This window comes from Astyanax mexicanus, chromosome 12, assembly GCF_023375975.1.
Source record: "Astyanax mexicanus isolate ESR-SI-001 chromosome 12, AstMex3_surface, whole genome shotgun sequence".
Taxonomy (NCBI): Eukaryota; Metazoa; Chordata; class Actinopteri; order Characiformes; family Acestrorhamphidae; genus Astyanax; species Astyanax mexicanus.
This window is the reverse complement of record NC_064419.1, coordinates 16,400,780-16,415,770: the sequence shown is the minus strand read 5'-3', so window position 1 is coordinate 16,415,770 and position 14,991 is coordinate 16,400,780. Positions and strand designations below refer to the sequence as shown.

Below are 14,991 nucleotides of genomic sequence, written 5' to 3'. Positions count from 1 at the left end.
TGTGCTGCAAAACACAGTTCTAACAGCTTTATCAAGTTCGCCGATGATACAACCGTGCTGGGTCTCATCACCAAAGGCGACAAGTCAGCATACAGAGAGGAGGTGCAGCGGCTGACAGACTGGTGTACAGTCAACAACCTTCACCTGAATGTGGACAAGACAAAGGAAATGGTTGTTGACTTCAGGAGAGCACAACACACCCACTCTCCACTCAACATCGACGGGTCCTCTGTGGAGATTGTTAAGAGCACCAAGTTCCTTGGTGTCCACTTAGCAGATAACCTCACCTGGACCCTGAACACCAGCTCTACAGCCAAGAAAGCCCAGCAGCATCTCTACTTCCTCCGGAAGCTGAGAAAGGCCCATCTCCCTCCACCCATCCTCACACTCTTCTATAGAGGGACCATTGAGAGCATCCTAAGCAGCTGCATCACTGCCTGGTTTGGGACCTGCACCGTCTCTGACCGCAAGACCCTCCAGCGTATTGTGAGGACAGCTGAGAGGATCATCGGCGTCTCTCTCCCCTCCATCACGGACATTTACACCACCGGCAGCATCCGCAAAGCAACCAGCATTGTGAATGACCCCACTCATCCCTCACACGAACTGTTCTCCCTCCTGCCTTCGGGAAGAAGGTACCGCAGCATCCGGTCCAGCACGACCCCCAAGCCATCAGACTCCTTAACTGCAGAGACTGAACTGATGGTTTTTCTGTACATGCACACACACTCTTACCCCACTTACCCCAGAAAATGGAAAGCACTAAAAACCCTACTACCTCACTGGACTCTATTGCACACTGTGTAATAGAGTAATTACTACCTCACCTGGTCTTTTTTGCACATTGCAAAATTTGCACACTGTCTTGTTATTTATTATTCTTTGTCTGTATTGTGTTGTATTGTCTGTCTGCACTTTTGTACTGTTGCACTATTGTTCTGTCTACACTGTGTGTGTTAGTGAGTGCTAGTGTATGTGTGGTAGTGTGTGTGTGTGTGTGTGTGTGTGTGTGTGTGTGTGTGTGTGTGTTAGTGAGTGCTAGTGTATGTGTGGTAGTGTGTGTGTGTGTGTGTGTTAGTGAGTGCTAGTGTATGTGTGGTAGTGTGTGTGTGTTAGTGAGTGCTAGTGTATGTGTGGTAGTGTGTGTGTGTGTGTGTGTGTGTTAGTGAGTGCTAGTGTATGTGTGGTAGTGTGTGTGTGTGTGTGTGTTAGTGAGTGCTAGTGTATGTGTGGTAGTGTGTGTGTGTTAGTGAGTGCTAGTGTATGTGTGGTAGTGTGTGTGTGTGTGTGTGTGTGTTTTAGTGAGTGCTAGTGTATGTGTGGTAGTGTGTGTGTGTTAGTGAGTGGTAGTGTATGTGTGGTAGTGTGTGTGTGTGTGTTAGTGAGTGCTGGTGTATATGTGGGTGTGTGTGTGTGTGTGTGTTAGTGAGTGCTAGTGTATGTGTGGTAGTGTGTGTGTGTTAGTGAGTGCTAGTGTATGTGTGGTAGTGTGTGTGTGTGTTAGTGAGTGCTAGTGTATATGTGGGTGTGTGTGTGTGTGTGTGTGTGTGTTAGTGAGTGCTAGTGTATGTGTGGTAGTGTGTGTGTGTTAGTGAGTGCTAGTGTATGTGTGGTAGTGTGTGTGTGTGTGTTAGTGAGTGCTAGTGTATATGTGGTTGTGTGTGTGTGTGTGTGTGTGTGTGTTAGTGAGTGCTAGTGTATGTGTGGTAGTGTGTGTGTGTGTGTGGTAGTGAGTGCTAGTGTATGTGTGGTAGTGTGTGTTTGTGTGTGTGTGTATGTGTGCTGGTAGTAAAGTTAGACTGTGTGTGTGTGTTAGTGTGAGTGTGTGTTAGTGTGAGTGTGCGTTAGTGTTTGTGTGTGTGTTAGTGTGTGTGTGTGTAAGAGAGAGTGTGTGTGTGTTAGTGAGTGTGTGTGTTAGTGTGTGTGTGTGTGTGTGTGCGTGTATGTGTGCTGGTAGTAAAGTTAGACTGTGTGTGTGGGGTAGTTTGAGTGTGTGTTAGTGTGAGTGTGCGTTAGTGTTTGTGTGTGTGTTAGTGTGTGTGTGTGTGTAAGAGAGAGTGTGTGTGTGTTAGTGAGTGTGTGTGTTAGTGTGTGTGTGTGTGCGTGTATGTGTGCTGGTAGTGAAGTTAGACTGTGTGTGTGTGGGGTAGTTTGAGTGTGTGTTAGTGTGAGTGTGCGTTAGTGTTTGTGTGTGTGTGTGTGTGTGTGTGAGAGAGAGAGTGTGTGTGTGTGTTAGTGTGAGTGTGTGTTAGTGTTTGTGTGTTTTAGTGTTTGTGTGTGTTGGTATTCATCACGTTATGGGGACAGCAGACTGTTTACACAGTCACGTCATGGGGACCTGTTGCGGTATGGGGACCAAAAACCTGGTCCCCATAAAGAAAATGGTTTAAATAAAGTGCAGGAGCTGTTCTGAATATGTCTATGTGATTTTTAGCTCAGGCCCATACCACACGTTTTTTGGTCAGTGTGTGTGTGTAAGGGCAGGAGCTCAGTTGCGCCCCCGCAGGTCATGCACTCACAGTGCCACACACACTTATTCCAAATATGGACATTTCCTGGTCCTCATAAGGAAGGATTTCAACGGAACATACATTTATGGTGTGTTTACATGGAAATCAGTTCAATGGACAAGAAAGAAGATTATTTTCAGCAGATACCAGCTAAGGAGCTTAAAACTTGGATGAAGGAGCAAAAGTCAAACCCAAGGTAAGCCCATTTTTGTATTAAATATAAGATATATGCATCCTAAGCAGCCAACAGTGGAACAACTGGAGCTAACAGCAAGCAACCATGGTTGCCAGATTGTTACACTAGTTTTCTGCCAAAACAAATGCAGCAAAATGCTAATCAAAAATATAATACAATTTATTGCAACCAGGTTGATATTTTAAATATGTACTTATCAGTTATTAAAAAATACACATATAATGTATGCTTTAATAGGACATATTACCATGTGCTTTTAGAAAAGTAACTAAACAAAAATAAAAATTTAAGCAATGAAAGAAGTTACCACTAACTAACACATCATTGTTCATTCTAGTTTCCAACAGCAGAACTAGCTTGGTACTTTGTGACAGATTAGCAAGTTAGAACAAGGAGTAAAATTTATCCAACAACTTTGGGCAAAGCATCTTGGCATTTTAGCAATTTTGTCCTCTTGTCCAATTATGTTTTTCCTTGCTTATTTTAAACAATAATTGTTCAAACATAATGGGCAAAGATTTATCCATAAACTGAAGTGGTTTTACTTTCTTTAATTCAGAATTCACATTGTTTGGGCATACAGCTCAGTCAAGTTTTTATGTAAGTGGTGCAAATATCTGTTACTGATGAGGTAGGGTTTAAATTCACAATTGCCATGAATAGACCACATCTGTTTCTGAATCAGTTTCTCTGATTTTGCTATTAATAGGTATATGTTTAAATAAAATTAACATTGTTGTTCTATTCTATAAAATACAGACATTTCTCCAAAATTCCAAATAAAAATATTGTCATTTAGAGCATTTATTTGCAGAAAATTCAGACCTCAAATAATACAACAAGTTCATATTCTTCAGTTTTTTCCTATATGGTGGAATAATAATGTGGGAGTGGGCAGCCATTTTATTCAGCTTAGGATAAGCCAAAAGCTGGTTGGACACTTTAGCTAATGACCTGTACATCATGTTTTTTATTTGAGTTTGATGGGCTAACTTGTTTGTCAGCATAACTGACTTGACCAAGTTGGTTTTACTGGTTGAATGCTTTGGTTGAGCTAGTGTAGTCATGCTGGTCAGTCAGCTTTACAATATTGATAAACTAGCATGGCCATGCTGGTTATAAAGAAAGACCAGTCATACTTGATGCTGGTCAACTTGTGTAATCATGATTGTCTACCCCTATGGTCATACTGGTGTACCACTTTGAACATTCTGGTCATGTGGATCAACTAGAGTGGTCATACTGATCAGGCAGGTCAACTAACATTCACATCATTGTCAGACAGGTTAGCTTGTGTAGTCCAGTGTTTTTTCATTCTAGTCAATCAAATTGGTCATGCTGGTTGACTAAAATGATTATACTGGCAGTCATTTAATGGCCATCAGCAATCCAAATAATGTGGTGTCAGTGTAGAATTTACAATATTTTGTTATATTTAAGCAATACAACATGAGATGGTCATGTGTTACTTTACTGCTTAAATATAACAAAATATTGTAAATTCTACTCTGCCAACACATTATATGGATTGCTATTAGCATTAACATTTTTTTTGTCAAACGGAGCCAACTTTTACATTACATTACATTTGGCAGACGCTTTTGTCCAAAGCGACTTACAATAGTCAAGTACAAAAGTAATAGAAGTAAAGATAAACCATTTTTTAGACAGGGCTTAAAGGAGGTCGAAGTGAAATAAAGGGATAGAGAAGTGAAGGAGGGGAAGAAGGAAATGAGGTTGGAAGTAGTTAGTGTGTTAGAGGTGTTAGGAGAGTAAGTGCTCTTTGAAGAGCTCTGTCTTCAGGAGTCTCTTAAAGATAGTGAGAGATTCTCCTGATCTGGTAGTAGAAGGTAGTTTGTTCCACCATTGGGGAACTCTGTATGAGAACAGTCTGGATTGTTCTGTGTGAATGTTTGTTTGGTAAAGCGAGGCGACGTTCATTGGAGGAGCGCAGCGGCCGGGAGGTAGCGTTAGCCTTCAGGAGTGATCAGTGCAGGTAGGAAGGAGCTGTTCTGTCATCACCTTGTAGGCGATTGTAAGAGCTTTGAATTTGATGCGAGCATCAACTGGTAGCCAATGGAGCTCAATGAGCAGTGGGGTGACGTGCCCGTTTTGGCTGGTTGAAGACCAGACGTGCTGCTGCATTCTGGATGATTTGGAGTGGTTTTACTACGCAGGCCGGGAGGCCAGTTAGCACAGCATTGCAGTAGTCGAGGCGTGAGATGACGACTGCTTGTACCAGGAGTTGGGTGGCCTGTTGCGTCAGAAACGCTCTAATTTTTCTGATGTTATAAAGCACGAAGCGGCAGGATCAAGCAACTGAGGCCACATGGTGCGTGAAGGAGAGCTGGTCATCAACCATAACACCCAGGTTCCTAGCAACCTTTGACGGTGAGAGAGAGAGAGAGTCGATGCTTATAGAGAAGTTGGGTTGAATAGATGGTTTTGCTGGTATGACCAGAAGTTCAGTCTTTGAGAGATTTAATCGAAGGTGATGCTCCTTCATCCATGAGGATATGTCACTGCAATATCCGTGCAGAGATTGAGTGATCTTCAAGTGAGAATGACAGGTATAGCTGGGTGTCATCAGCAAAGCAATGGTAGGAGAAGCCATGAGAGTGGATAACCTGACCAAGAGAGGCGGTATATATTGAGAAGAGAAGGGGACCCAGAACCGAACCCTGGGGACGTATGATCTGAACCATGACAGCACATTGTGTGAGATCCCCATGTTTGAGAGTATAGTTAGGAGGAAGTCGTGGTTGACCGTGTCGAAGGCGGCCGAGAGGTCCAGCAGAATGAGCACTGAGGACTGGCCTGCAGCTCTAGCAGTTTTCAACGCTTCAGTCACAGACAACAGAGCCGTCTCGGTAGAGTGTCCTTTTTTAAATTCAGATTGGTTCTGGTCCAGGAGGTCATTCTGGGAGAGGAAGCCAGAGACCTGATTTAAAACTTTTTTTTTTTTTTTTTTTTTAGAGAGAAAGGGTAGTAGTGAGACCGGTCTGTAGTTATCAACCTGGGCGGGGTTGAGAGAAGGCTTTTTAAGCCTTTTTTTTGGTGTCACATGTGCTTGTTTGAAAGCAGTTGGGAAAACACCAGAAGCTAAAGAGGCATTGATGGTGTGAGTGATAGCCGGAGTGATTGTAGGTGCAATGGTTTGTAGTAGGTTTGAGGAAATTGGGTCAAGCGGACACATAGTAGGACGGCTACGTGTTAGGAGAGCCAGTGTCTTGTTCTCAGTGAGAGGAGTGAACGAGGAGAAAGCAACGCCTTCGGTGGAGGGACACCGGGCTGCAGAGCATGTAGTAGGACTGCTACATGTTACATCAGTAAATTGGTTGCTGATAGCTGCCACTTTCCCAGTAAAGAATGAGGCAAGTGTTTCAGCAGTATGTAGCCAGAGGAGGAGGAGGAGGAGGAGGGTTGATTAGTGATTTAAATGTAGCAAATATTTTCCGGCAGTCTGTGAGGGAGCTGAATTTATTGTGATAAAATTCAGCTTTAGCAGTTGTGATGCTGGCTGTAAAGGAATCCAGGAGCAGTTGGTAGTTTTTTTTTTTTTTGCCATTTTCTTTCGGCAGCTCGGAGTTTGGAACGTAGTTCCCTGAGTGAGTTATTTTTTAGCCATGGCTGCGGTTTGCTTGAGCTTATGGCTCGAGATGTAAGAGGACAGAGGTTGTCCAAACAGGAGCTTAGTGTGGAGCAACTTCAGCCTGATTTGCTAGAGGCGGTGTGACTTTCCTGCTGTCAGAAGTATGAAGTATGGGGGAGTGTCCACTTCAGCTCTTCCAGTGTGTTCCCTCTCTCCCTCTCTCACCCTCGCTGATGGCCATTTAATTCTGTCCAGAGCTGCAGTCATTTTTACCCAAGATCTTGTGGTGCTAATTTCCTATATCGCCCGCAGCTGTGCGCAATTTAGAATCCTATTTCGTCACTCGCCGAGGTGTCAGCTGAAGGCGTCAGCTGTTGTGTGAAGACCAACTTGGGTAAAGACCTGCGAGTCTACCTGCGCGAGTCCACCGAGCAAGTCCACTGACAAGGCAGCTGTCTTCAGCCCACTCCTTATCCACTTTACAACATCAAAAATATTCAACCATTTCTGACGCAACAGGCCACCCAACTCCTGGTACAAGCGGTGGTAATCTCATGCCTCCACTACAGATGATCCAGAATGCAGCAGCATGTCTGGTCTTCAACCAGCCAAAACGGGCACGTCACCCCGCTGCTCATTGAGCTCCATTGGCTACCAGTTGCTGCTTGCATCAAATTCAAAGTCCTTACGATCGCCTAAAAGGTGATGACAGAACAGGCTCCTTCCTACCTGCACTCACTCCTGAAGGCTTACGCTACCTCCCAGCCGCTGCGCTCCTCCAATGAACGTCGCCTCACTTTACCAAACAAACATTCACACAAAACAATCCAGACTGTTCTCATACAGAGTTACCCAATGGTGGAACAAACTACCATCCACTACCAGATCAGGAGAATCTCTCACTATCTTTAATAAACTCCTGAAGACAGAGCTCTTCAAAGAACTCTTACTCTCCTAACCACTCTAACTCTAACCTCTAACAACTTCTAACCTCATTTCCTATCTAAAGATGTTTTTACTTTTACTTCTATTATTTTTATACTTCACTATTGTAAGTCACTTTGGACAAAAGCGTCTGCCAAATGTAATGTTATGTACTGTAATGTAATGTAATCTTGTGCTGATGATGGGATATTTGGAGTCTCCTACAGCACATCCCAAAGATTCTCAACAAGGTCTGGACTCTGTGGTGGCCAATCAGATGAATGTCTTTTCCCAACCACAGAACATGTCTTTAACATGGTTGTTTAAGAAATGAGAAGCTATTACTGCATTGGTAAATAACTTTTAACTTATTGCCAGCTGAAACATAATCATCCATGGAGTAATTATTCAATGGCAGGCTCTTACCTGTTTGTTAAGTTACATCCAAATCCCTTCTTTTTATTTTGGTGAAAAAAAAACTTGGTCTTGTCTCAGTCTTGTCTTAGTCCTTGAAACTCCTGCTCTTGGTCTTGACTCATGAACAAGTCTCAAGTATAATACATCATTCTCCAAATTAAATAACAATTAAAACAAAATTATTGAGAAAATAATTTGTAATATCAAACTCAAGACCATTAAAAAAAATATCCAATTAGAAGATGTTAACACTTGATTGGTTTATATAATAATGCTGGATGGTGTACAGTAAGCATACTGAAAAGTCCCTGTAGGTTAAAATGTTTGTTTTTTATCGGCAAGACTTATAAATATATATACTGGATATTATATGAGTGCTGTCAAATTTTTACTCCTTTTTATTAGGTTAGTTGTTTTATTAGGTTAATGACTAGCATGATCACAGTGGTCAACTAGCTAGCTAGCTATTTCTCCTGTTGTCCTTTTAGCATATAACATGTACAGATCTGCTGAACACCCCCTATACCTCTCTTTTTTCTACCGCCCCTCCCCCAACTAGCAGACAGTTCTAGTTCTAAAAAGTGCTTCACACAGTAATTTAACTAAATAAAAAGACAATAAAAATGTCAAAATGCATGTCATTTTAATTATAAATGATACAATTATATTTGTTATATAAAAATGGTGGTCTCCATTATAAGACTTTTAATTTGATACCATGTAAGCTGAGTATATCTTCTACATTACTCAAAAAAACCTTATGCACAACCTCTGCAAAAGTACATGTGATGTTCATGATTTAACCAGTTTAGCAGCAGTTAGGAGCTGAAAGTTTAGCTTTAAAAGTTTTAAAGTTTATTAGAGTCAGGCTGTTTCAGCAGCAGCAGTAGTTACAGTGTGGGGGAGGGGTGGTGGCTGTTTGCACTGTTAGAGGGGTTGGCTATTCCAACAACAGCAGCAGCAGCAGCAGAGGGAGGGGCCTTGATTGCTTGCTGGAACAGCACAGGGCGGCTGCTGAAACGGCAAGTAGAGGGGGGAGAGCGGCTGCTGGAACGGCAAGTAGAGGGGGGAGAGCGGCTGCTGAAACGGCAAGTAGAGGGGGGAGAGCGGCTGGTGAAACGGCAAGTAGAGGGGGGAGGGCGGCTGCTGGAACGGCAAGTAGAGGGGGGAGGGCGGCTGCTGGAACGGCAGTCGAGTGTTGGGGGAAGGGAGCTTGTTAATCGCTGTAAGCCATTTTGCCGTTCAGAGGAGAGTTGGAGAGTGTGGTGAGCAGATGAGAGCTAGTTTCTGAAGTTAGTGTTTTTTTGTAATATTTAAGTTTAAGAATAAAAACAAGCTTTTAAATGTCTAGTGACAAATGCTAGACTGGCTGCAGACTGCTCACATAAGCTAGCTAGTGTTAGCTAACCTTCCTACCTAAATTTAGCTAGCTGACAGGTTAAGTTAGTCTCAGCAGGGTAAAAAAGGTAGATATTTGCTGACTGTATTTCACAGTGCTGCTCAGGCACCCTTAATTTCTTTGTTTTGTTAGTGTGACAGAATGAGTAGATAATTTTGGTTAATGGTGTTATAATTCCTATATTATTGTAAACGTGGATGTATATCTGATTAATGGTGTAGACTCATGCATAAGGGTGTTAAAATAGGTTAAGAATTATATATTATGGTGTATAGGGTGTATAACAGTGGGTTACATATTGTATAATAGTGATAAGAATATATATAATATATTTTGTTATTTAGGAATGCATGATTTTTTAAAAATATATAAAGATATGTAACTGGTTACAGATCGTATATGATGGTGTATAGTAGTGTATAGCTGGTTTAAAGTTCTGTGTAAATACGTATAGTAGCGTATAGCTGGTTAAGGGTTCTATGTAAAGGTGTATAGTAGCGTATAGCTGGTTAAGGGTTCTATGTAAAGGTGTATAGTAGTGTATAGCTGGTTAAGGGTTCTATGTAAAGGTGTATAGTAGGGTATAGCTGGTTAAGGGTTCTATGTAATGGTGTATAGTAGCGTATAGCTGGTTAAGGGTTCTATGTAAAGTGTATAGTAGTGTATAGCTGGTTAAGGGTTCTATGTAAAGGTGTATAGTAGGGTATAGCTGGTTAAGGGTTCTATGTAAAGGTGTATAGTAGTGTATAGCTGGTTAAGGGTTCTATGTAATGGTGTATAGTAGTGTATAGCTGGTTAAGGGTTCTATGTAATGGTGTATAGTAGCGTATAGCTGGTTAAGGGTTCTATGTAAAGGTGTATAGTAGGGTATAGCTGGTTAAGGGTTCTATGTAAAGGTGTATAGTAGTGTATAGCTGGTTAAGGGTTCTATGTAAAGGTGTATAGTAGGGTATAGCTGGTTAAGGGTTCTATGTAATGGTGTATAGTAGCGTATAGCTGGTTAAGGGTTCTATGTAAAGTGTATAGTAGTGTATAGCTGGTTAAGGGTTCTATGTAAAGGTGTATAGTAGGGTATAGCTGGTTAAGGGTTCTATGTAAAGGTGTATAGTAGTGTATAGCTGGTTAAGGGTTCTATGTAATGGTGTATAGTAGTGTATAGCTGGTTAAGGGTTCTATGTAATGGTGTATAGTAGTGTATAGCTGGTTAAGGGTTCTATGTAAAGTGTATAGTAGTGTATAGCTGGTTAAGGGTTCTATGTAAAGGTGTATAGTAGGGTATAGCTGGTTAAGGGTTCTATGTAAAGGTGTATAGTAGTGTATAGCTGGTTAAGGGTTCTATGTAAAGGTGTATAGTAGTGTATAGCTGGTTAAGGGTTCTATGTAAAGGTGTATAGTAGCGTATAGCTGGTTAAGGGTTCTATGTAAAGTGTATAGTAGTGTATAGCTGGTTAAGGGTTCTATGTAATGGTGTATAGTAGTGTATAGCTGGTTAAGGGTTCTATGTAATGGTGTATAGTAGCGTATAGCTGGTTAAGGGTTCTATGTAAAGTGTATAGTAGTGTATAGCTGGTTAAGGGTTCTATGTAATGGTGTATAGTAGCGTATAGCTGGTTAAGTATAGCTGGTTTAAGGTTCTGTGTAAATGTGTATAGTAGTGTATAGCTGGTTTAAGGTTCTGTGTAAATGTGTATAGTAGTGTATAGCTGGTTTAAGGTTCTGTGTAAATGTGTATAGTAGGGTATAGCTGGTTAAGGGTTCTATGTAAAGTGTATAGTAGTGTATAGCTGGTTAAGGGTTCTATGTAATGGTGTATAGTAGCGTATAGCTGGTTAAGTATAGCTGGTTTAAGGTTCTGTGTAAATGTGTATAGTAGTGTATAGCTGGTTTAAGGTTCTGTGTAAATGTGTATAGTAGTGTATAGCTGGTTTAAGGTTCTGTGTAAATGTGTATAGTAGTGTATAGCTGGTTTAAGGTTCTGTGTAAATGTGTATAGTAGGGTATAGCTGGTTAAGGGTTCTATGTAAAGTGTATAGTAGTGTATAGCTGGTTAAGGGTTCTATGTAATGGTGTATAGTAGCGTATAGCTGGTTAAGTATAGCTGGTTTAAGGTTCTGTGTAAATGTGTATAGTAGTGTATAGCTGGTTTAAGGTTCTGTGTAAATGTGTATAGTAGTGTATAGCTGGTTTAAGGTTCTGTGTAAATGTGTATAGTAGGGTATAGCTGGTTAAGGGTTCTATGTAACAGTGTGTAAGGATGTATAGCTGATTAGGGGGTTCTGTGTAATTCTGTATAGTAGTGTATAGCTGGTTAAAGGTTGTATGAAATAGTGTAAAGCAGTGAATAGCTGGTTAAGGGTTCTATGTAGTGGTGTGTATGGATGCATAGCTAATTATGGTTTCTATGTAATTGTGTATAGTAGTGTATAGCTAGTTAAGTATTGTGTATAATGGTGTGTAGGGGTGTATAGTTGGTTTAGGATTTTGTGTAATGCTGTAAAGGGATGTATATCTGATTAAAGGTTGTATAAATATGTATAGTAGTGTATAGCAGGAGTTAAGGATGTTTAACTGGTAAAGGATTGTATAACATTGTGCATGAAGATGTACAGCATGGTGCATAGTGATGCATATGTGGTTAAAGATTGAATATGACTCTGTATATGGATGTATAACTGCTTAAGAATTGTATATAACTGCATACAGGGATTTATAGCTGTTTGAAATGCAGCATATGAGCAAATCATTCATTATGTTTGTGTATGTATGTATTTTTATGTTTATTAATGTAAGAGTCAGGTTGTATCAGCAGTAGTAGATGGTGGGGGAGGGGTGGCTGTTCAGCCGCAGTTCCCCCACACTTTACTACTGCTGAAACAGCCACCTCTCCTGAACCTAAGAAATGAATTTTATTTTAAAATATCTAACCATAAGAGTTAGTTAAAAATCATACAACTGACAACTTTAATACATCAGACAGTAATTAATCACAGGGCAAGTAATTTTTTTGTTTAATATTCTTGCAGTTTAAAATGCCACCACGGATCAGTCCTCTTAGGGATGCCATAGAACATGTGGTTTCAAAAACAGACAAAACAAGCAAGTTGGAGGTGAAGTACATTAATGCAGTAAAAGGTAAGAAGGCGTCTGAAGTTTTTTAGTCATTAATGTCATACATTTACACGCAGCCTGATGATCCATGAGAAGACTCAGTTAAAATAGAGCTTATCTTAATATGGTTCCCTCTTTCTTTCTTTGTTGGTCTAATTGCCATCTATCATGAGCTGAATGTCTGTTCAAGTAAATGTAGTTTATCCTGGTTAAAATGTTTTTGCTGTCTTTTACAGGACGTGGAGTATTTGCAAAGAGTTCTATTTGCAAAGGAGATTTTCTTGTTGAATATCGAGGAGATATGATAAATGAAGCAGAATCCCAGAGAAGAAGAAACATTTACCACCCATCATGTACTGTATTTATGTTTGACTTCAAGTGGAAAGGGAAACTATGGTGGTAAGGCTTCTGTTTGCTCCAAAACTATAATATACCATGTGGCTTAAATCGGGCTAGTTATGGTTGGTTTAAACTGGTCCTGTCAATGTTGTCAAGATGGTCAAGCTGAATACCCACTTGATAATGATGATTATGCAACCCGATTGGTCACAGGGGTTGAGTTGTATGGTCTTGATGGCTGACCACAGTGGTCATGCTACTAATAGTGGTGGATGAACTTGGTTATGCTGATAATGCTGGTTTAATTGATTGCTTATGCCCGGTCAGCCAGCTTGGCCATAATAATTGATTAGCCAAATCAAATTGGTCTAGATGGTAAAGTCATGCAGCATGAGTTTTTGACTTTTTAGCAGAATTTATTTATTGTATTTAATCAAATGAAGTTATTATTTTTGTTATTGTGAAATTTGTATTTCTCTTTTTGTGTTTAAGTATTGATGCCTCAAGAGAAGATGGATCATTTGGGCGGCTCGTTAACGATGACCACAGACACCCAAACTGTAAAATGAAAAAAATTGATGTGGATGGAAAACCACACCTTTGTTTGTTTGCCCTGAATGACATTAAAGAAGGAGAAGAAATTGTCTATGACTATGGGGGTGATGACTACCCATGGAGAACACAAGTATGTTGCAAAGTATGCAGTATACGTAATGCTGTGATTCAGAATGTATTAAGTATTGTTCATGATGTCTTTATGGTTTTATATGTTTGCATTGTCTTTATAAAATGTGATTACAGACGACCAGTGCTACTTCCCATGCTGTGGTGTGTGATTCTGATCTTCCTCAACCATCTCAGGCTCAGACTAGTGACTCTCCTGGTCCAGACTATTCTCCTGAACAGGTAAGTTCATTTTCTTCACTTTAGATTTAGTTCTACTCTCTCTCTCTTTATAGTTTTTCTGGGTAATCACGGCGTCCCCACAACACACCTTTAGTCGGTTTTAGAGTGAAATATAAGTGTAAAATTAGTCATAACAGTCCGTGCAAGGAACCGTCCCCACAAGGAACGGTTAGAGTGTGTGTAACGTTCCCACAGAGCATGTTTTATATACTCTGTGTTATTAGTAATTGAAATGGGATGGGCAGTATGAAATATCAATTTAATAATAACATATTTGTATTTTAGTGGTTTCATATTGTTAAAGTTGTCTTCATAAAATGTGATTACAGACGACCAGTGCTACTTCCCATGCTGTGGTGGGTGATTCTGATCTTCCTCAACCATCTCAGGCTCAGACTAGTGTCTCTCCTGGTCCAGACTATTCTCCTGAACAGGTAAGTTCATTTTCTTCACTTTAGATTTAGTTCTACTCTCTCTCTCTTTATAGTTTTTCTGGGTAATCACGGCGTCCCCACAACACACCTTTAGTCGGTTTTAGAGTGAAATATAAGTGTAAAATTGGTCATAACAGTCCGTGCAAGGAACCGTCCCCACAAGGAACGGTTAGAGTGTGTGTAACGTTCCCACAGAGCATGTTTTATATACTCTGTGTTATTAGTAATTGAAATGGGATGGGCAGCATGAAATATCAATTTAATAATAACATATTTGTATTTTAGTGGTTTCATATTGTTAAAGTTGTCTTCATAAAATGTGATTACAGACGACCAGTGCTACTTCCCATGCTGTGGTGGGTGATTCTGATCTTCCTCAACCATCTCAGGCTCAGACTAGTGACTCTCCTGGTCCAGACTATTCTCCTGAACAGGTAAGTTCATTTTCTTCACTTTAGATTTAGTTCTACTCTCTCTCTCTTTATAGTTTTTCTGGGTAATCACGGCGTCCCCACAACACACCTTTAGTCGGTTTTAGAGTGAAATATAAGTGTAAAATTGGTCATAACAGTCCGTGCAAGGAACCGTCCCCACAAGGAACGGTTAGAGTGTGTGTAACGTTCCCACAGAGCGTGTTTTATATACTCTGTGTAATTAGTAATTGAAATGGGATGGGCAGTATGAAATATCAATTAAATAATGTTATATTTGTATTTTAGTTGTTTCATATTGTAAATTTAGTCTTTTTTAAAATGTGATTACAGACGACCAGTGCTACTTCCCATGCTGTGGTGGGTGATTCTGATCTTCCTCAACCATCTCAGGCTCAGACTAGTGTCTCTCCTGGTCCAGACTATTCTCCTGAACAGGTAAGTTCATTTTCTTCACTTTAGATTTAGTTCTACTCTCTCTCTCTTTATAGTTTTTCTGGGTAATCACGGCGTCCCCACAACACACCTTTAGTCGGTTTTAGAGTGAAATATAAGTGTAAAATTGGTCATAACAGTCCGTGCAAGGAACCGTCCCCACAAGGAACGGTTAGAGTGTGTGTAACGTTCCCACAGAGCATGTTTTATATACTCTGTGTTATTAGTAATTGAAATGGGATGGGCAGCATGAAATATCAATTTAATAATAACATATTTGTATTTTAGTGGTTTCATATT

General features: G+C 40.4%; 1 protein-coding gene across 1 annotated transcript; it reads left to right on the top strand.

Annotated features, from left to right (window-relative positions):
* Nucleotides 1–8,810: 8,810 nt before the first annotated feature.
* Nucleotides 8,811–13,491, top strand: LOC125806109 (N-lysine methyltransferase KMT5A-like). Its single transcript, XM_049485893.1, has 5 exons — nt 8,811–8,931; nt 12,062–12,170; nt 12,383–12,545; nt 12,978–13,170; nt 13,287–13,491. The coding sequence occupies exons 2-5, from the start codon at nt 12,068–12,070 to the stop codon at nt 13,413–13,415; spliced, it is 588 nt and encodes a 195-aa protein (XP_049341850.1). The 5' UTR covers nt 8,811–8,931; nt 12,062–12,067; the 3' UTR covers nt 13,416–13,491.
* Nucleotides 13,492–14,991: the final 1,500 nt, after the last annotated feature.